This window comes from Lycorma delicatula, chromosome 9, assembly GCF_047948215.1.
Source record: "Lycorma delicatula isolate Av1 chromosome 9, ASM4794821v1, whole genome shotgun sequence".
Classification (NCBI taxonomy): domain Eukaryota; kingdom Metazoa; phylum Arthropoda; class Insecta; order Hemiptera; family Fulgoridae; genus Lycorma; species Lycorma delicatula.
The window spans coordinates 86,820,011-86,843,730 of record NC_134463.1 but is presented as its reverse complement, the minus strand read 5'-3'; the positions used below and the strand labels follow the sequence as shown (position 1 = coordinate 86,843,730).

Below are 23,720 nucleotides of genomic sequence, written 5' to 3'. Positions count from 1 at the left end.
AAAACTTTTTCTTACAACACAAACTTTTTTCATAATAATCAAAGGTTTTTGTGGAACTATCAATTTACTTTTCATATTATTTGAAATATGTAAACAACCATCGTCCATTAAACAAGTTTGTACAAGAAAATTTTTAGCATTCTTAAAGACTAGAAATATTATTATAAACATATATTTAGTACATTTCTTTTTTTTTCATCTACTGTGGTAAATCTGTAAAAAAGGGAAATAAAAACAGAAATGAAGAAAAAATAAGTAACTGGGTGGGTTATTTTATGTTATTAAAAGAATATTACAATCCATTAATAAAAAAAAAATAATTGTACGCATAAAGTTAAAGAATTCAAAAAGTTAGCAAATTCATAATTAAATGCAATTTTTTATATGTAGTGGCAAAAAAAAACAAATATTGTATGATTTCTTTGGCATTTTTTAAATATATTTAGAAAATGAAAAAAAAACGTACGTTAGAACAATCGTGTCACTCGTAAAAAAAGTGAAAAATTACAAGCAATATTTCTGTTCATTAAACAGTTTAAAAATCTAAAAGAGATTTACTTGCTAAAAAAAAAAAAAGCTAACTTCAGCTTCTTCAGTAACTGGAGATGAACTATGCTCTTCTCATGCTGATTATGTCTCTGTGGCTTCAGTTCTTACAATAAGTGGACGATGAACAATACATTCCATACATTCCACTGATGATGTTTCTGTCACTTCGGTTATTGTAGATGAACCTTCTGTGCCTTCTAATGCTGGTAATATCTCAGCGGCCTCAGTTCCTTCTGATGCTGGTGATGCCTCTGTAAATTCAATTCCTTCTGATGCTGATGATGCCTCTGTAGTTTCAGTTCCTTCTGATGCTGATGTCTCTGTGGCTTCAGTTTCTTCAGTCATGGTGATGAACCCTCAGTTCCTTCTAATGCTGTTGATATCTGTGGCTTCAATATCTTCAGTCACTGGAGTTGAAAACTCTGTTGCTGGTGATGCCTCTGTAGATTCAGTTCCTTCTGATACTGATGATGTTTCTGTGGCTTCAGTCCCTTCAGTTATTGAAAGTGAACCTTCAGTTTCTTTTGATGCTGCTGCCTTTGTATATTCACTTCCGTCTGATGATGGTGACAATGCTTCTGTAATCTCCCTTCCTTCTGTTACTGGAGGTGAACTTTCTGTTTCTTCTGAAGCTGGTGATGATGTTTCTTTGTCTTCTGTTACACCAGTCACTGTAGATGAACCCTCTGTACTTTCTGATGCTGGTATTGATTTTTCACTACCTGTTTAACATTTCAATATACCACTTTGTTAATTTGCTTATTATTTTATTTTATTCATTATTTGTAAATCAGTAGACAATAAATTTGTAAATCAATAATATTTTTAAGTTTTTATTTGGTTTTATATGGTGCTTATTTAATATTTTTGATTATTTTTTCTCTAATTATTAAGTTATTTATAATGTAATTTTGCACCTGATTTGGGAGAGGGTTGTTTAACAGATTGTAATAAATCGTCCTTGGTCATTTTTAGAAACTGAATTTAAAATTTTTTTGCGCACTTTTTTGTTTATAATATGGAATTTTTTTATAGCTGTTTTTTGGTACTGTTGGTACATAATGGTCTGTGTACCTAATTTTGTGTGTAAATTGGATACGTATATCCTTTTTTCATTGAATATGTTTAAAAAATATATATAACTCATCCTAAATACATTAACATGTTATTAGCTTCACAAAACCAGAAAATTAAAACGTATTTTATTTTTATCTGTTTAGTGTTTGTTTTTTTACTAATAGAAAAATGTTTGCTATTTTCATACAATAAGAAATTTACTTATTCTGAAAAGAATTTAAATATTTCAGTTATGCTTCAGCTGTGTTTTTGTAAATCTAAATAAACATATTATGATTATTATAAGTATTTAAAAAATATATATATTTGCACTACATGTTACACATTTTTCATTGCATGTTATTTGAATTTTAATGTTATGATTTTTACTTCCTTTTACGAAGTAAAGGAAGTATTGTGATCGTGAAACATTTTGGTTTTCAATTTTCAATGTAAATTTTGACCATCCCTGAATTCATTTTGACTACAGGTAGTTTCAGCGTGATGTCTCAACATACGTATTATCTTGCATAACTCAAAAACAATTTGCCATAGAATGTTGAAATTTTGGATTTAGGACTGCTGTAACATCTAGTTGTGCACCTGCCCTTTTGATTACAATCGACTTGACCAAAAATGTCCAAAAAAGCCCAAAATCCAAAAATTTGAATAAGCCCTCATTGAGAGCTTTTTAACGATATGTCATAAGTGGTATTTATTTTCATTGGTTCCATAGTTATAGCCAAATAAAATTTTAATTAATGAAATATTTGGATCTTACAATGAGAAGGCACATTGGTTCAAATCCAACTTCATTTACTTTTTTTTTAACTTTTTTTTTAAATTTAAATATATTGATTTTAAAAAAATTAGAAGTTATTATGAAATAAAATTTTATGTAGTTTTAAAAATGTGTAAATGTAATTTAATAGGCGTATAAGTAAGTCATATGGTGCCCATATCAGATTTTTTATTCAGAAGTACCGTAGATATTTTTATTGTTTTTTTTTTTTTTGTCTTCAGTCATTTGACTGGTTTGATGCAGCTCTCCAAGATTCCCTATCTAGTGCTAGTCGTTTCATTTCAGTATACCCTCTACATCCTACATCCCTAACAATTTGTTTTACATATTCCAAACGTGGCCTGCCTACACAATTTTTCCCTTCTACCTGTCCTTCCAAAATTAAAGCGACTATTCCAGGATGCCTTAGTATGTGGCCTATAAGTCTGTCTCTTCTTTTAACTATATTTTTCCAAATGCTTCTTTCTTCATCTATTTGCCGCAATACCTCCTCATTTGTCACTTTATCCACCCATCTGATTTTTAACATTCTCCTATAGCACCACATTTCAAAAGCTTCTAACCTTTTCTTCTCAGATACTCCGATTGTCCAAGTTTCACTTCCATATAAAGCGACACTCCAAACATACACTTTCAAAAATCTTTTCCTGACATTTAAATTAATTTTTTATGTAAACAACTTATATTTCTTACTGAAGGCTCGTTTAGCTTGTGCTATTCGGCATTTTATATCGCTCCTGCTTCGTCCATCTTTAGTAATTCTACTTCCCAAATAACAAAATTCTTCTACCTCCATAATCTTTTCTCCTCCTATTTTCACATTCAGTGGTCCATCTTTGTTATTTCTACTACATTTCATTACTTTTGTTTTGTTCTTGTTTATTTTCATGCGATAGTTCTTGCGTAGGACTTCATCTATGCCGTTCATTGTTTCTTCTAAATCCTTTTTATTCTCGGCTAGAATTACTATATCATCAGCAAATCGTAGCATCTTTATCTTTTCACCTTGTACTGTTACTCCGAATCTAAATTGTTCTTTAACATCATTAACTGCTAGTTCCATGTAAAGATTAAAAAGTAACGGAGATAGAGAACATCCTTGTCAGACTCCCTTTCTTATTATGGCTTCTTTCTTATGTTCTTCAATTGCTACTGTTGCTGTTTGGTTCCTGTACATGTTAGCAATTGTTCTTCTATCTCTGTATTTGAACCCTAATTTTTTTAAAATGCTGAACATTTTATTCCAGTCTACGTTATCGAATGCCTTTTCTAGGTCTATAAACGCCAAGTATGTTGGTTTGTTTTTCTTTAATCTTCCTTCTACTATTAATCTGAGGCATAAGATTGCTTCCCTTGTCCCTATACTTTTCCTGAAACCAAATTGGTCTTCTCCTAACACTTCCTCCACTCTCCTCTCAATTCTTCTGTATAGAATTCTAGTTAAGATTTTTGATGCATGACTAGTTAAACTAATTTTTATTGTATATTCCTTAAAATAATAAAATATTTATAAAATACAAATATTTATGTTATGAATACACAGTTAGATGTAAACAGTGACAGTTGTAGGCAAACTGACATGGTAATCAAGTTACAACTCATCGCCTAAATGATGTAGTTATCTCTAAGAATAACAAACATAAAATGCCAAGCTTATTAGCTTTTAGAAGTTAGTTTTTTATAGTTTTATATCATAATTAAAAAATTAATTATATAAAAAAGATGACCTGATGTTAAACCAATTCGTATACTTTATATCTCTGATCCCATTAAGAAAATGTAACTATACACTACACATCCATATTCCTCATTATTTATAATATAAATATTTTTTGTTTAAACATATTTTATTTTTAATGCAATTTTTTTTTTTATATTTTACTCATTACAGTGTAACGATATCCTTGGAACTATGTTAGGTTAATGAAAACAGTTGTTTAATGTCCTGAAAAATTGTGTGCTCCTTTATCAAACATCACATATCCGAATCCCGCCATCTAAGAACAATGATGAAAAGTAACAATCTTTCTCAATTATTTCTCTATACATTGGATATTTATGTACCCAAGTTAAGTTTTCTGTAATTTTTTGTAGACAACCATTTCCAATGAACCAGTTTGTTTAAACCCCACATAAATCAGTTCAGCAATTATTAAATACTTGTAATCATCTACAGAGTAAAGTCAGATGTAGTTAGCTTTATATAGATTTTATTATATATGATATAAATATATATATTTATATTATGGGTGCAGTATATCGATTAAATTACTAAACTGTATCCCAATTATTTTTTTGTAATGTTAATCTTCCTATGGTGTGATAAGATTACAACTAAATGAAACGTTTGATTTAATTTTTTTTTTTTAAGTTTTATGTAGTGTGATGCAATAGACAGACGTTTATAAGAATCCTTTAAAATTAAAACAGTTTTGATAGAGATAATATTACAAAGTACTAATATTATCCATCTTTAATTTTTATAAAATAAACATTGTCGTTAACACTATGTAATAATTATATAAAAAAGTGTTTTATTTCTGAAATTTATTAATAATAACTGATTTTTATATTAATTTCCCCATTCTTCACTTGTTATTAGATCTTTTTCCTTTTTTTTTTTTTTTTAAGTAACTTACATAATTATTTTAAGAAGTATTGATATCATATGTTAAATTATGTTTTTAATATTACCATAAATTCATCAAATACAAAAAATATCTAAAAAATTATTATTGTTTCAATTTTAATATTTTGAAATTTGTCCTTAATAAAAAACAGATTGTCAATAACTTAGTAATCCTAAACTTTAAATATCAAAGAAGATTTTTAGTAGTACTATATTTTACTATCTGTCTTTCATTTTACTAAAAATTAACTGTTATAGTTTTTAATAGTATTGTTACTGGTTTATTTTTTTTTTTATAAGTACTTATAAAGTAGTAGAATGAGAATATTAATAATAAAGTACTTGAGGAATTAAATAATTCCAAGGCAATAACCCTAAAAAATATATACAAGACAATAATTAAAATTTAAAAAAATTTGTTTGGTAATTCTACCTTTATTAAACGTTCCTCTATTTTTTACAGATGTTTACATAATGGCAATGTGAGTTAGCTTAAAAAAAATTCATTGCATATAACTAAAAAACTGTCAAAACAAGGTCAGAGAATTTAGTTATTATGAAAATAACAAAAGGAATGGGGAGAGACATGATGTAGATGATTATGAAGTAAGGGTTTTTGGAATCCAGTAATTAATGTTATTTTTCACCTTAAGTTTGTATTAGTATAATTTATATGAAACTGAAAGTAAGTTTAGTTTTTTAAATCTATATTTTACCATCTATCATATGTGAATGCAAATTTTGCTACCAATTTTCTTGAATTTTCATATGAAAATTTGTTGGATATTACAAAAATACCAAGCATTATATTGTAATAATCTGATACTAAACAATATTTAAAATAGAAAAAACATGTAAACTGTATAATATTTTAATAAGTAAACTATGTAAATTTCAAAAATCTTTCCCTTAAGTTACCTTATTGCAGGATCAGCTGAGGAACTAACAAAAATTAAATAAATAAAAGATGAACCCCCAAACAGTTTGTTACATAAATGTATTGAACTATTTGACATTTATCTCTACTTTGTATCTTTTTTTATTTCGGAAAGTTACTTGTTTAAGGTGTTACAGAGCTATCAGGTTGTAAATGATGTAGTTTATTTGTCAAAAAAGAAAAAAATTGGGAGATTAATCTTGAAGATTAGAATTTACACATATAATTAAAATTAAATTTTTATACAATTTATTCCTTAAAAATATTCATTTCTAAGAATACAATGTAACATAAAACTTTTTCAAATCTAAAATATCAGAGTACACTATGGCGTAAAGATTAGGTGAGTTTAATATTAAAAAAGCTTTAAGATGAGTTATAGAATAAAGAATTATGTGACAAATTTTATAAAATTAAAAAAATATAGTAGATTAATAATATTTAGAGGTGCATAAAAACTATTGATAATGACAAAAAATTGTGAAATGTGATTCATGAGGTTTGATTGATGATACAGCAAAACATTAAAGTTAATGTACATACCTCAGTTGTATGTGAGGATTTTACTGAGAAATAAGTTTCAAAATATGAATAGTACTAGTTATAACACACTTGTCTAAGTCTCTCAGAATTTTGTAGAAGATCCTTCACGTTGGAAAAACTGTTTACTAATTTTTTTGTACTGTAATACTTGGTGCTTTAGCACTGTATTGAAGTTGTTGGACTTCAGATTATCATAAAGTTCATTAAACGTATTTATTTTCACAAAATTTTTTCGAAACCATCGAAAATCAAAACTTCATCTGACATTCGTGTTAAGATAATGATAATTGTATTGTCATCAAATGAATAACATTATCATTATATTTATATGATATCCCCAATTTCAAGAATATTTAGAATTCTGAAAATTTAATTTTATTCAATCTTTTCAGAGTACTATATTATCTTAATTTGTAATTATTAATTACTGTATGAATAACAGCACTTGGATGTAAAACAATTTAGTTTTCCTTGTGAATTTTCCAATTTTTTATGTTTTTGTAAATTAACTTAAATTTCTATGATCAATATCATTCTCTCTTTTACATAATAGTTATTTATAATAGATTTATTTTTCTGAGGGAGTTATTCCTTTTTTTGGAGGGTTGGAATTGAAGGGTTGTCATTAGTCATATGATTGATGTTTTTACTGTTGAAAAATGAATTTTTACTGTTGTAAATGAAAAACTATTTATTATAAGAGTAATTTTTTTTTTAATGAATTGATCACTTTATATACATGATAACATATACCGGTGTATATTTGAAGCAAACGGTTAGTGTTATGAAGCACCTTTTTTATTGTCATAATCAAATATAAAATTTTTAATCTGTTATTTCTATTGATAACACATGTAGGTTGTTGTTGCTCTGTTTTTTTTTTAATTTTACGTTAGCAAGTGACATTTTTTTCAATGATTCATACCTGAAAATTGTTCAGATTTTGATCATTTTAATAATATTTTATATTGTGTAACTGTATTAAACGCCGCAATCATTGATAATTTCACCAAAATTCTTCCAAATATTTTAAGTATTTTTCTTTTACTGTATCTGTGTGAATGCAGAATATGGAACGTTGAATATTAAACCTAGAAATAAAGAGGATGCTTTACTTATACAACTTCTTATTTATTTAATGACATCACTTTTTTTTCTTACTTTGGTACATTGAAACAAAATATATTATTTGGTTATGAATATTCATTGATTAATTCAGATAATGTGCTGATTGGAGTTATTGTATAATTTTTTTAATTAAAGATAATATCCAAAGCAGTTATCACATGAAAAAAAAACTGGAAAAGTAATGCATGACTTTTCCCACTATTAACATAAAAGAGAATTAAAAAGCAAAAAACAGTATGTATATTATTTAGAAGTGGGGAATAAATTTTAAGAAAAATTTTTCTAAAAATATTTCTATATAGATTAAACTTAATCAACGTAAAGTTTTCTCTAAGTCTTGCACCTCTCTTTTCAATAAAGGCGAAGAAAAGGCTTCAGTAAGAAAGAAAATTTACAAAAAGACTTTTCTGCATTTTTAAATAGTATAAACTTTAACAAGATTTATGAAAATATTTAAAAGTTAGGGCTGTAGAGCAAATAAAAAATATATGTATTATTCAACTTTAAGAGATGGAGGAAAAAAAATTTTGGATTATTTATAAATCATTGTTGGTAACAAATTTGCTTTAATAAAGTTGTCTCTGAAGAAATTGGAAGTTTGTTTTTCATGATATATCTCACTCGTTTAACAAATTTTGTAGAAAAACTAATATGATCAGTACCCCATGTGTAGAAAAATATTAGCCAAATTTTAAGAAAACCGATTCGGTTAATCCTGAGATGTAAGCTCAAAACCAGTACAACACACACACATATACGTATATAAGTGTGTGTTTTTTTGTCTAAATGAACTAATTGGACCCTAAAGTGTAAACATTTTCAAAAATATTTGATACCCCATTTTTGACAATGATCATATTTTCCCCTTTAATTTAGTTATTCTAGCTGTATTTGAAATATGAATTCTACTCTTCTACCATACATATTTGGCATATGTATGATAGTCACATGTAATGAGCAATAGATTACCAAATAAGTGCACGTTATGAGAACCCGTAATAACATTTTGATGAAGAGGTACAGAAGACTTAAAAACAGAGCAGTTTTTGAAAATATACTGCTTAAGATAACACATTACGAATAACACATTTTAACAGAATTGCGGCAATTACACTCGTATACTATTTTAAAGTTTTATATATATATGAAGTAAATAGTGTAGGAGTTTGAAAGGTATGCCCATTCACCAGAAAATTTTGAATGGCAAATCCATACGAAAATTTATTTTACAGAAAGATAAATTGTGTAGTATACAGTCAGAAAAAAGTTCTTTTTTTTTAATATGATAATACCATAAAATGGATATGAATTTGCCAATAAACAAGGAAGAAAATGGTAGATTCTTTCCAAAATTCATCATTTTTGGCCACATAATCACCCAATACAATATCAATCCTTTATGATAGTTTAAACCTGCAACACAATGCCGTATAATGTACACAAGTTGCACAGTTGCAGCAGTTACTTAAGGGATATTCTGAGTAATCCTTTCCTACAGAAAAATAAAACTTCTGCAAATATTAATAACAGATTATTTTCTTTGAGTCTAAGTAAGGGAAAATAAGAAATATCATCACTATAGAAAATTATATATATTCTTAAAATAATGTTTAATACAGTTATTAACTGTAATAACTATAATTATCAACTGTTTAAAATTGGATCAATTATTCCTGTTGACGATTGGATCTGCAAGTTAAAAGCCTTTAGAATAAATTTATTATTATCTCTAGTCCTTTGTTTTATTTTATTTTTTCTGTTATTTATATCTAAATAATAAATAACAAAATAATAAGTAATTTATATCGAGTTTTTCTTTATATGTTTTGTTTTTTTTTGTGTTTACTGTGTCTTACTCTGTTAAAATTGTTTAATCTTTTTAGTGTATATTTCTTTCTGCAGTTAATTATAAGTAAATATTTAACATCATTTATGTATTTTTATAATTGAATACATTTTAAAATGGAGTTCTCATACTTGAAGGTCTCTGACCTGAAGATAAGCGTTGACCTTGGCCTCAGCTTTGGGGAACAAGGAGGCTTTGGCCTCCAACAACTGCAACCCGCCGTTGACCTTGATGTGGTGAAGCTGAGGGAGGAGATTGGTTCTCTCTAGAAAGTTGTGGATTTGTCTTTTTTCAATACAAATCTTTGCACCCCTCTCGAGAACGTGTCCAGGTTGCAAGAGTTTCTATCAGTTATCATAATCAACTGTAATAGTTGTCACAGTAAATTCTAATAATATTAATGTATTTAACATTAATTCCTCCTCCCAAACAACTTTAACCAACAAACATTAAGATTTCTTACATAAATATTCAGTGCCTAAGAAATAAGGCTTAATAATATTTCTTTTCAATGATTTTCCAGATTCTGTATATTTTTCAGAACATTGACTGCCCAACACAAGCCATTTCTGAGCTCAGTAATTTAAGCTTGCCGAAGCTTTTTGTAAGCATCTTATAAAAACAGGAAAAATCACGAGTTTTGTTAAAAATTTCCTTTTTAATAAATATGAAAGTTATTATATATTCATGGGAGAAATTAATTTTTGAATGCTGATTAATTAACTGCCCTAGTCTAAAGTTTTTATTTATGGTAGTTGATAGACTTTCTTCTGGATCTTTTGAAACCTTTCTATTCAACTATCTGAAACTCTTATTAAAATTCCTAATAAATTCCATTTCATAGTATGTGGTGATTTTAATATTAACTTTCTAGACAATTCTAGTCTCATGACAATTGAACTATTAACTCACAGTTTGAGTTAACAGGTCTAAGTATTTCAATTTCCCAGCCACTAAAATTACAAAGACTTCAGCCATATGTGTAGACAATACTTTTACAAATTTTCTGAAAAATAATTTTCAGTCTTTTTGTGCAGGTTACGGTCTTTTAGATCATAATTGTCAAATTGCAATGGTATCGTTTAATGAAAACATGTAATGAAAAAATGATAACTTTTATTTTTTGAAATTGATGATCAATAAAGATTCAGTTAAGAGTCTTGAGAACGTTGTTATCTGAAACAAATTGTAAAAGTAATAACAAAATTAGCTTTGATGAAAAATTTAACAATTTTCTTAATGAGTTTCAGAAGAGTCTTTTTAGCTTGTCCTTTAGTAAAAAAAGAAATAATGTAAACTTAAAAAGAAGAATGCATCGAGTATTAAAGGAATTGTAAAATCTAGTTCTACACTAAGAAATCTGTGTGAAATATCTAAATATAATTTATCTCATAATTTCTAGAATTATTTGAGCTGCAATAAATCTTCACTAAAGTTATTCATACTGCTAAAATGTTATATTATGATTTAATGTCTAATTCAAACAATAACTCCAAAATTATCTGGCCAATTATCAAAAATAAAAGCAAATTTGAAAGTAAGATAGGTCAAATAACTTCATGAAAATTACAAAAGGACTTAACTTACGTTATGTCATTCCCTATTCAGGTATCAGAGGAATTTAATAATTTCTTTTCCAGTATTTCAAATAACAGTAATATTAAAATTTTCACAATATTTCATATTTTGTCATAATGGATTGATATTAGTGGATTTTGTCATAGTGATAAAGGATTAATATTTATAAATTTCAATCAAAGCCATTTCCTCTTAAATATTTTTGTTGATGGATCAGTATTTTTATTTCCTGTTCATACCCAAGAAGTTAAGACCTGTTTGAAATATAAAGAGTAAATATTCTGTGAGTATTGATGACATTCCTGCTATTTTAAAAGAAGTTGTAGATGGTATCGTTATCTCCCTTACAAATTTTAATAATGAATCGTTCAGCAACTGAGTATTTCCTAACTGCCTTAAGACTTCCATTGGTATACCTCTCCTTAAGAAAGGTTCAGGATTTAATTTACAAATTATAGACCGATTTGATTATTGTCTACTTACTAAATATTTGAAAATATGAAAATCGACTTTTAAATCTTCTTAAAAAGTATACTGTACTAACAAAATTTCATCGTGGTTTTAGAAAAAATTGTCTATGACAGCTGTTCCCAGTTTCTGGAAAATATTTTAAATCTGTAGACAACAAAAAAATTCAGTTTTTAGTTTTTTTGCAATCTCAATAAAACATTCTATGTAGTTGTTCCACATTTTTTATTGACGAAAAACTTAGAAGCTATGGTAATCAAAGGAGCTGCTTACAATTTGTTAATCATATCTTACCAACTGTAGACAAGTAGTCAAAATTTCATCATTTCATAAGAATACACATGTAAAATTTAACTCGTCATGTCAGGATGTAAAACACTGAGTGCCTCAGGGAAGTGTTCTCAGTCTCTTGTTTTTTTTTATTGTTTATCAATAACCTCCCTCAAAATCTTGAGACTTTAATCATAATTCTTTTCACAGACATCACAACTGTTTCCATATCTGAAGATAATTATTTAAAAGGAATTGAAAATTCTTGATAGCTGCTAAAAAATTATTCACTGGATGAATTGTAACTATCTGAGTTTAAATGAGGATGAAATTGTTGCATTCTGCTTCTCACGTAGATGTAACATTGGTGATCGCATGGATAGAATTATCACCAATGATAACGATAGTATTTCTGTTGCCAATTAAGCAAAATTTCTGACTATCTTAGTAGATGACAAGTTCTCGTGTGATGATCAAATTTATTTTGTTTGTAGCAAAATAAAGCTATATTGATTTGCTCTAAAGCACATTAATAAAATCTTAAGCTTGTCATCATTAGTAAATGTTTATTATGCCTAAATATATTCTCAAATAAAGTATAATGCCATCTCTTAGAGCTCTCTCAAAAAATCAGAATGAGTTAATAAGATACAGAAATGGGCAGTTGTCAGGTCATTATCTGGCGCCCATAAGTATGAATCACTCTACCTATATTTAGAAGATTAAATCCATTAAATTATTTTTGGATTTATATCTATGAATGTGCAATCCTTGCTAAAAAGAATGATCACTTGTTCTTAAAAAAAAAAAAAATTTACCTTTACCTTACTAAATGATTATTTTCATATAACTCAACACAATACTTCGGCTTGCAAGAAAAGGCTTTATTATGCTTTTGTTGAAATTTTTAATAGATTACCAAACCATCTGAAAATCTTTTACCATTTTGTTTAAAATACAATTAAAAGATTTTTTTATAGAAACAATATTACTCTGTTAGTAAATTTTTAAATTTTACTAATTAAAAGCAAACAAGAAAACATAGTTAATCTGCATTCTGTGCACTGTATATGTAAATAAATATCTGCTGAAAATAATTTTTAATATCGGTTTCTGTATTGTGAATTATTTTGTTTTATTTTTTTTTATATTTAATGTATTTTTCTTAAGATTATTTCTTGTGTTTGTATTTAAATAACTAATATGGACTTTAAACACATTTACCTTTTAATTTAATGGTGTTTATATTTATAACGTAATGAATGCGGCTTTTGGGACATTTAATGTAAGTTTTTTTGCTGAATTCAAAAATACAATCAGATTTTTCCACCCACAGCTTTAGTGTGATAACATTTTTTAAATATTGCTTTTGCAGAATTTATATTTTTAGGGATAACTTATTGCATAAAAGAAAATTTTAGATTATTTCTAACAGAGGTTGGGCTACAACCATAATATTATGAAGGCAACAGCTGTATTTGAATGGTAATTCATATAATGTAGGTTCTGGGAAGTCAGCACAAAGTGTTCTTCTGAGTCATATAATTAACACACGGATGTTATTTAAACATTTGCTGTGTATGCACATACTTGATTTCATTTTGTTTTGTGATTTATAGTTACTATGTCAAGTGTCTTGTGTCGCTGAATAAATATGCCAAGGAAGTGCATAAATGATCCAAATAAATACCATTATATATTTGAGGATTTGACTTTTAAAGAATGATAACAAAGTTTTACTCCACTAGTTAAAAAATGCTCTGAACTATATTTTCACTGTAAAGTTGATGATCAACATAAGAATTGTGCCTTCACATTTGCTGTTAAACCTGTGTGAAACATCTGACAGACTGGCTAGAAATAATTGGCACGTGAATTTGCCATATTGATGATATGGTGTGAACTACAAGATCATTTGTCAGACTGTTATTTCTGTATTACAAAAATAAAAGAAATAAGTAATAAATTCAAACACATGGTGCAGTACCTGAATGTACTGTCTGCTATAAAGCCAGACTCTCATGGTGAGGCTTTACCTTTATCACATCCTCCAACACATCTAACTTGTGTTGATGAATCAGAATATGAGGTAGGCTCTGAAGTTCATCATGAGGAGCAAGATAATAATATGTTTGCAACAGAATCCTCTTGCCCTGAGCCTCATCTGATAGGTAAATTAAATGATGTTCAGGATTAGAACTTGAAGAAACACATTAACCTTTTGGGATCTGGGCTAAAAGGCTAGCTTCTCCATACTGACACTAAACTGTTTCAGAATCATGATGAAGAGTTTCAAGGTTTATATTCTGAACAAAGTAGTGTACTGTGACAATATTGTTCTTTCATGGATGCACTTCATCATGAATATAACTGCAGAATAGAGACTGTTCATAGATTCTTCAAACACTACTTTAAAGGCTGTCTATCCTTTTTCATAATGGTAATAGATTTCCTTCTGCACAATTAACATATGCAACTAATATGAAAGAAACATTTGAAAATGTGAAAATTCTGTTAGAGAAAATTCAGTACAAGTACCCTTAGACTGTGTGTCACAATTTAAAAGTTACTAAGTTTTTAATGGGTTTGCAGCTCAGCTATAGGATAAGAGTCAGTAAAAAATCTATATTTTTAGATCAAATAATTTTTGAGCATAGCAATTATATTAGAAGTTAAAATTGAAAATGTACTTTTATCATAATAATTACTTTTTTGACTAGTAAATTTACACAAATAAAAAGTTTCTTCTTCATTTATTTCAGTTGCATTAGTGTCTATATGTAAACATAAAAACAGGGTAGTAAGATTTAAAAAACAAAATGTGTGTGGCAGTGATAACCAAACCATGTTTACAGAGAGTGCCAAAGTCATTTTTGAATAAGTTTTTTAATTTTTTTTAGATTTCTTTTATTACAGATGCATTGACATCCATAATACCTTTATGTATACCTTTATGTTCCTGTATAAAGTTTAGGGAAAGATTGACTCAGCACAATAATACAGGAAACATTATGTAACTACAATTAAGACCATCAGTTATAAATTTTACATTTTAAAATAACATTCAGGCATTATATTAAAAAAATCCTAACAATCTTTCACCATTTATTTCCAAAACAACATTCAATGCAATTTACTTTAGCATAATATATATATATATATATATTTATAAAATCGGTGTGTTTTTGGACACATGTACATGCACACTTGTGCATGTGCATTTGTAGTGTATGTTATACAAACTGTTATCTCTTATTAATTACTGCTGTCTTAGCTCAAAATAGTGAGAAAAATCTGTTTACTCAAGAGACTAAAATAAATATATTCTTATGTTATTTAGTACTTAAAAATAAATTATTTTATTATTTAGAATGTTACATGGAAAGTGTAACTCCTTCCAATCTTTTTAAACTTTTTCTGACATGCTATCCTGCCAAATAAGAATCTTAAGTTTACCACAATTCTTTAATTAAATTTTATGAAAAATGTGCAATTATTCAACATCAACTGCACAACAATTGTGTAAAATCTTTTAAATTATATAGTTTTTCTTGGATTCCAATAAAAAAATATCCAGTATTGGCCTGTTAAATCCGTTGTACAACATCTGCAAGTACAGGGTGTTCAACTTAAAAAGAGGCTCCATCAGTCAGTAGTTTATACTAAATCCATATGTCAAAATGCATGTATGTCGGTGTGAGATGGGTAAAATAATATGGAAGATGTTGGTATGACTAGAGCTGTAATGGGGAGGACTAATGCTTCCACATTTGAGTATTGCCAGTCTGTACTGAGCATTGGCTTTTGAACAAGGTTGCATAATTATTTGTTATTGTTTGTTAAAATGCAGTTAACTGTAAAAGAACACGTATTTGTGATGAAAACTTATTTAAAAATGAACTCATGTTGGCAAACGTTCAGGGAGAAATTTGAAAAAGAAGCACCAATGAAAAGTGTTACTCAGAAGTTAGTTAAAAAATCTTGTGAAGCAGTTTCAATTAGACCAGAAACTTGCCCAACAGTGGTCAGTTTTAATGACACAGGACACTAAAGCGGCAGTTACAAGATCTCCTCATAAATCTTTGTGGAAACTAAGCCGGGAAAAGGACATATCACTACTTTCAGCCCCCACTGCGGTTAGGAGAATGCTGAAGTGTTATTCGTATCGAGTGTAGTTTTTCCATGAGCTAACTAATGCTGTTAATGCTAAAAGGGTTCATTACTTTCAATGGTTCAAGAACTTCATTAGAGATAACATTGGCATTTTAGATAGTGTTTCTTCATATATGAATCATGGTTTCAGCTTGTTGAGTAATTAATATTTAGAACTACCAGACCTGAGGTACTGAAAACCTACACATTTTCTTTGAATCTCTCCTAACCCACAAAAAACAGGCATACGGTGTGCAGTTTCAAGGAGATGAGTAATAGGACCCTTGTTTTTTGAAAAAACTGTGGAAAAAATTATCCAACTGTTCATAGCCTTACTGCAAGAGGATGAGTGTGATTGCTGGTTGCAACAGTACAGTGTCACTTATCATACTACTCTCTCTACTGTGGAAATGTTATAGGATTTTTTTGGTGGAAGAATTATTTCTAAAGGATTGTGGCCATCAAGATCCCCTGATCTGACTAGTCCAGACTTCTTTCTATGAGGTTACTGAAAAGAAATTTTTTATAGGAACAATCCATACACCCTGCAGGAATTGAAGACAAACATTACCAATGCCATCCAGGAATAGACAGGGTACAGCTAACAAAACTAGCCAGGAACATGGTCAAACATGTTGACAAGTGCATAGAAGTGGATGGATGTTATTTTCAACACCTTCTGTAAATTATTATGTGTATGCACATAAACTATTGAGGCATCTCTAAGTTGAAAATTCTGTACATTGTCACCTCATAAAGAGGGATGCAGCTCCTTATTAAACAAAGCAGATATCCTGAGACTTATGCACACTAAGTTAAGAAGTTACATTCTTCCTTTAACATATTAAAAACAAAATTTCAGTTTCCAATGTTTGGAAGTTTCTTACATTTTATTTAAAACTAGGAATAAAGAAAATCACTTTTTGGCAGCATTCTCCCTCTACTAAAATTATAATCTGCGTGTTTAGGAAATTATTTTGTTATATTGGCATCCTGAAGCTATGTAAACAGATGGTTTCAGAACTTGACTGATCCATAGGTTTTACACACGATCTTTTACTTGTGGCTAGTGTTATTTTAAACACATTACATTGCATGCATATGTATATAAACTAAAGTTGTTTTTGGATTTATTAATTAAATATATATTTTTAAGTAGACGACAGATCAACAGTAACTATAATTACAGGTATTTTTAACTAATAGGTATGAGTATTTGAATTTTATAAAAAAGAGTTGATCCAATTTGAATTTTAGTTTGTTTAAAAATAATTTTCCTAATTGTTGCAATTAATTTGCACTAGATGTAATTAGTAAATAAATAAAATATGTTTCATATTAATGTAACTACTATAGTATGGTGTAATTGAATTAAGAAGTGTTTTCTTCTTTTTTTATTACCAATTTTTAAATGTTAAAAAAATGATAACATTTTATAAATTTATCTTCAGTAAGGTTGAAGTAATACTTTTTGTAGCATGTTTGTATTTTATTTGAAATAATGATTATAAGTTAGACAGTAAAGTGCAGTGTAATAGAGACTCTGTTCTCTGTTCTATAACAACCAGAGACTCAAGAAGGATGAATTGCAATTTCACATTTAATTACTAATTGCCCTAATATAGGTTTAGATGCTCAGTCAGTTCCACTTTTGATGGGTAGCATTTGCATATTGTTAGCTTACTTTTTAACATACAATATAAAAAATATTGCTATATGAAACCCCTTTTACTTATAACAAATGGCTTTCATAATAATCAATCTATAGTCGTTTAATTTGGAACTAACCTTTTACTTTTCATGTTATTTGAAATATGTAAACAAACCTGGTACATTCAATAGGTTTAAACAAAAAAATTTTAGCAATCATAAAAGGAAAATAAAAACAGAAAGTAAGTAACAATAAGTAAATGGACGGGTTATTTTATTAATGCTATTAAAAGAACTTTATAACCTTGAAGTATGTTACAATTTCATAAAATTAGAGAATTCAACAAGCAAATGATTCATAATAAAATACAATTTTTTTACAATATGAAATGGCAATAAAAAATATAGATATTATATGATTTCTTTAGTATTTTCTAAATATACATTAAAAATGAAAAAACCTTCATATATTATCATCCTGTTACTCATAAAAAAATTGGGCAAATTACATACAAGACATATTTCTGTTGCTTAAACTGCATCAAAACTTTCAGTTATTTCAGTATCAAAAACAGATTCACATGACGTAAAGAAAGGCTCAGATGAACCCTACACATCAATGCCTTCAGTCGCTGGAGATGAATCCTCAGTTTCTTCTGACACTGAAGATGTTTCTGTGACATCAGTTACTGGGGATGAACCTTCTGATGCTGATGATGTCTCCGTGACTGCAGTCACTGGGGATGAACCTTCTGATGCAGAAGATGCTTCTGTAGTTTCAGTTCCTTCTGATGCTGATGATGTCTCTGTGGCTTCAGTTCCTTCAGTCACGGGAGATGAACCCTCAGTTCCTTCTGATGCTGATGATGTCTCCGTGACTTCAGTCACTGGGGATGAACCTTCTGATGCAGATGATGCTTCTGTAGTTTCAGTTCCTTCTGATGCTGATGATGTTTCTGTGACTTCAGTCACTGGGGATGAACCTTCTGATGCAGATGATGCCTCTGTAGTTTCAGTTCCTTCTGATGCTGATGATGTCTCTGTGGCTTCAGTTCCTTCAGTCACGGGAGATGAACCCTCAGTTCCTTCTGATGCTGATGATGTTTCTGTGACTTCAGTTACTGGGGATGAACCTTCTGATGCAGATGATGCCTCTGTAGTTTCAGTACCTTCTGATGCTGATGATGTCTCCGTGACTTCAGTCACTGGGGAAGAACCTTCTGATGCAGATGATGCTTCTGTAGTTTCAGTTCCTTCTGATGCTGATGATGTCTCTGTGGCTTCAGTTCCTTCAGTCACTGGAGATGAACCCTCAGTTCCTTCTGATGCTGATGTTGTTTCTGTGACTTCAGTCACTGGGGATGAACCTTCTGATGATGATGATGCCTCTGTAGTTTCAGTTCCTTCTGATGCTGATGATGTCTCTGTGGCTTCAGTTCCTTCAGTCACGGGAGATGAACCCTCAGTTCCTTCTGATGCTGATGATGTTTCTGTGACTTCAGTTACTGGGGATGAACCTTCTGATGCAGATGATGCCTCTGTAGTTTCAGTACCTTCTGATGCTGATGATGTCTCCGTGACTTCAGTCACTGGGGAAGAACCTTCTGATGCAGATGATGCTTCTGTAGTTTCAGTTCCTTCTGATGCTGATGATGTCTCTGTGGCTTCAGTTCCTTCAGTCACGGGAGATGAACCCTCAGTTCCTTCTGATGCTGATGATGTTTCTGTGACTTCAGTTACTGGGGATGAACCTTCTGATGCAGATGATGCCTCTGTAGTTTCAGTTCCTTCTGATGCTGATGATGTCTCTGTGGCTTCAGTTCCTTCAGTCACGGGAGATGAACCCTCAGTTCCTTCTGATGCTGATGATGTTTCTGTGACTTCAGTTACTGGGGATGAACCTTCTGATGCAGATGATGCCTCTGTAGTTTCAGTACCTTCTGATGCTGATGATGTCTCCGTGACTTCAGTCACTGGGGAAGAACCTTCTGATGCAGATGATGCTTCTGTAGTTTCAGTTCCTTCTGATGCTGATGATGTTTCTGTGACTTCAGTCACTGGGGATGAACCTTCTGATGCAGAAGATGCCTCTGTAGTTTCAGTTCCTTCTGATGCTGATGATGTTTCTGTGACTTCAGTCACTGGAGATGAACCTTCTGATGCAGAAGATGCCTCTGTAGTTTCAGTTCCTTCTGATGCTGATGATGTTTCTGTGGCTTCAGTTCCTTCAGTCACTGGAGATGAACCCTCAGTTCCTTCTGATGCTGATGTTTCTGTGACTTCAGTCACTGGGGATGAACCTTCTGATGCAGATGATGCCTCTGTAATTTCAGTTCCTTCTGATGCTGATGATGTTTCTGTGACTTCAGTTACTGGGGATGAACCTTCTGATGCAGATGATGCCTCTGTACTTTCTGTGCCTGGTGATGGTGTTTCTGTACCTGTTTAACATTCAGATATACCATCATTCTGTTAGTTTGCTTAATTTTTGTATTTTATTCATGATTTGTAAATAAATAAACAGTAATGTGATTTGTAATGGTGATTTAATGCTGTGCTTATTTAATTTATTTAATTATATTTTCTTAAAAATTTTCTCTTTTTTTTTTATTTGTATTTCTGTAATTTCATGCCTGATTTGGGGAAGATTGCTTTTACTAATTGTAATAAGATATCAGTGATTATTTTACTAAACTGAATTTAAAACTTTTTGCTCACTTTTTTCTATTAACTTCCAGAAATGTTTTACGTCGTTTTTTTGTACTTTTGTTACATAATGTTGTATGTACCTAACTTTGTCTTTAAATTTATTTATTAGTCAATTAATATATTTTTTTATCACTAAAAATTTCACATTTAATTCATAAACTCAAGTTTGTTGTTTTTACAAAGTGTATAATGCATTTTTATTTACTTGTCCATAGAAATATAACACTTATAATGGTCTAGGTGAAGGATTAGATTTGGCTTATGATATTTATCATTCCCTATTATATAGTTTAATGAATCTTTAGCTATAATGGAAATTAGTCTTTTTTGAAAATGTATTTTACTCAATAAAATTTCCTTGTATTAGTTAACAATAAAAACAGTCACATTCCTCCCTTTTTGTTGTAGTGATTTTATACAGATTTATATTAATTACAATTTTCATTTATAATTACTCAGATATTAACAGTGTAACTGTGTAAGGTAGGATACCAGTCACCAGTTACAATTATATTCGTATTATTGTAGGCAATGTACAGTATCCTGTATACAGTCTACACTGTTATACCTAAATTGATTATTAAAAAAATAATTCTTTTTTTAAGCATATAGATTATGGTAACACTGCTGGGTAGTGATGCAGATGAGTAGTGATGCATCATGGTTTAAGCACAAACCATGATGCATCTTATATAATTTTATCACCTACTAAAAAAATTTATGTGGTACATTTTTCTTCTTATACTAGATGTTTGAAAAAAAAATTTTGAAACTTTATTTGAAAAAAAAAATATCCTGCATTATTTAAAATTTAAATTAACTGGATAACATTAATAATGAAGATATTATTCTAATTATTTTAATATGGAATTTAGGGTCTACTGACGTATGTGTTAGGCAGAAACTGGTGATTGAGATCATTCTTTGAAAGAAAATTAATTACATTTGAATAGAAAATAAAATATTTAGCAGAAACGTTCTTTTGGCTCTGAAATATTCAAACAGCTGTACTTTTTATTATATATTTTACCATTATGATGATATTTATATCAAATAGTGATTTTTACTGGTCTGGAGCTAAATTGTAAAATATTATACTCAGATCTTCTAAGGGCTTGCTCTATGAATTGACTATCCCTTCCTTCCTTCATTTAATTTAAATTAAGTGAATGTATGAACCTATCTTAACTTTGATCTCTTCTGCTTGCGTATGTTTTGCTTACTGGATCTTAGTGTAATGTCAGCAAAATCTTTGCTTATCTAAAGCATTATATAGCACGTATTTCAATAAATGATACATAAGAATAAAATTAATTAATTATTTCAAGTACAGAACAGTAAAGTAAATGATGTGTATCGGCTCTGTACATAAGAATTCACTATTAAAATAAATAAACAACTAGCATTAACTGTTTGAAAAAGTATAGATTACAGTAAGTAAACAAAATCAACAAATAACCTATTTTTTCTTGTTCAAGAAATATAGTTTAATTGTATACAGAGGTATTTATCACATTGCTATATGTTTATTGTTTTCATTTCGCTGAATGTGTCCAAAAGAATAACCTTACTTAAATGCATTACTATATTATTAGCTTTATAAAACAAACAAATAAATGACCATTAATTTTTATCTGTTTAGTGTTTATTTTTCTAATAGAAAATTTTTTATTGAATTTTCATACAATAAAAAATTTACTCTTTCTAAAAAGAGTTAGAATATCTCAATTGTGCTTCAGCTCTGTTTTTGTAAATTAAAAAAAAATAAATTATTATTATAAGTATTTAAAAAAATATATTTCCACTACATGTTAATATTTTAATTTTATTCGATAGGAGATGAAGATTTATTCTACATTCTTTAAAATTATAAAATATTTGTAAAATAAAAATATTTATTTAACAAATAAATATTATTAAGTGCCATAACAGTAACAGTTTAAATAACCTGATATTATAACCTAGTTATAAGTCATTGCTAAAAATGACATAGTTATCTGTAAGAATAATGAGCATAACATGCCAAGCTTACTAGGGAATGTAAGAAGTTAATTCTTTCCAATTGCCTTCTTCATTGAACCAAATCTACAATTGTACAATCGTATGCCAATTTTTGATTGCATAATAATTGTATGTAAATATGCTCTGTATGTAAATATGATGATTTCACCCCAAAATATGAACCTCATTATGGTGGTTACTACATGAACTGGTCATCTAGTGACCATCATTACTGCCAGAGAAAACAACTCAAGACCAGTGCTTATTGAACCTCACATACTTCATATGCTTTATATTCATTACAGCCATAAAAATGACTAGAACAGAGAATGTAAAGCAACAGATTAATCTATCCCTTACTCTAACAAAACATTGCATCTTATACATTATCCCAGGTACTGAGTTGAATATTGATATTTAAATAGTTTAATTATGTAATATAGTTTATAGTTTAATATCATAATTAAATTAATTATTTATGTATAGGACATCAGTACTCTACAGAAGTATGATGTTAATATTATATATTATATTATTTATGTAGCATTTTAATTTGTAAAACACTTTATTCATTTTAAATACTTCATTCATTATCAAAATGAATGATAATTAAAAGATTGTTTTATAAATATGTTTTAAAATTTATGAAAAGGCAGTACTTTTTAATGTAAGAAACATTTTAAAAGTGTTATATACACACAATTTTAGTATGTCTGTTATGAATCATTAGCCTAATGATTTCAGGCTACATTTAATAAATATTTGGTTTTTTATTTCCTTTGTATTTCAATTTCAGACTTCCAGAATTTTAATCGCTTTCTAGAATATAATAATTAAATTTATGTGGTACTAAGGTTACAAACGATGCCAGTTTTCCCATAAAATTCATGTTTATTACTATACAGTGCACTGAATGCTTTAAAAATCACTCACTTGAGATGAACTTAACGTTGTCATAAAAGATGTTTTGATAAAAAGTATTTAAATTTGATATATATCCATAAAAAGAATGGTTTTATTTGATTTCCACAATTTTTTTTAGGAAGATATAAATTATAAATATATATTATAATCGTGGTTTAATAATAGACAAAATGTGATAGCTACAATTAAAAAAAATTATTGTTTCATATTTTAAGGTGTGTCTTGTCAACAATTGTATTTAATTTTCTAATTTTTTTATTACAAAAAAAAAATATAAAAAAAAAATACTAATAATAAATAATGCTACATGAGAAAAAGTCCATTAAAAGTTCAGTATTTCGTTGTGTTAATGCGCTAAAATACTCATTAAAACAATTTAATTGTCCTTTAGATAATAAGTAAAAGTTACTAGAGAATAATCTTAGGGTTTTCTAACAAAACTGTTTCCCATTCCCATAACTCTGCACATGTACAAAAC

General features: G+C 28.8%; 2 protein-coding genes across 3 annotated transcripts in view; one reads left to right on the top strand and one right to left on the bottom strand.

The window, feature by feature from the left end:
- The window catches only part of Epg5 (ectopic P-granules autophagy protein 5), a 239,997-nt gene that overhangs the window by 143,899 nt on the left and 72,378 nt on the right, over window positions 1-23,720 (top strand). The gene's annotated exons all lie outside the window — the stretch shown is intronic.
- LOC142330358 (uncharacterized) overlaps window positions 1-23,720 on the bottom strand; it is a 48,765-nt gene that overhangs the window by 23,280 nt on the left and 1,765 nt on the right. The window contains exons 3-6 of the mRNA XM_075375584.1: window positions 18,222-20,049; window positions 11,308-11,489; window positions 924-1,271; window positions 658-800 (exon numbers count right to left, since the gene is read on the bottom strand). Of these exons, the coding sequence (XP_075231699.1) occupies window positions 658-800; window positions 924-1,271; window positions 11,308-11,489; window positions 18,222-20,049 (2,501 nt within the window). The remainder of the gene's footprint in view (window positions 1-657; window positions 801-923; window positions 1,272-11,307; window positions 11,490-18,221; window positions 20,050-23,720) is intronic.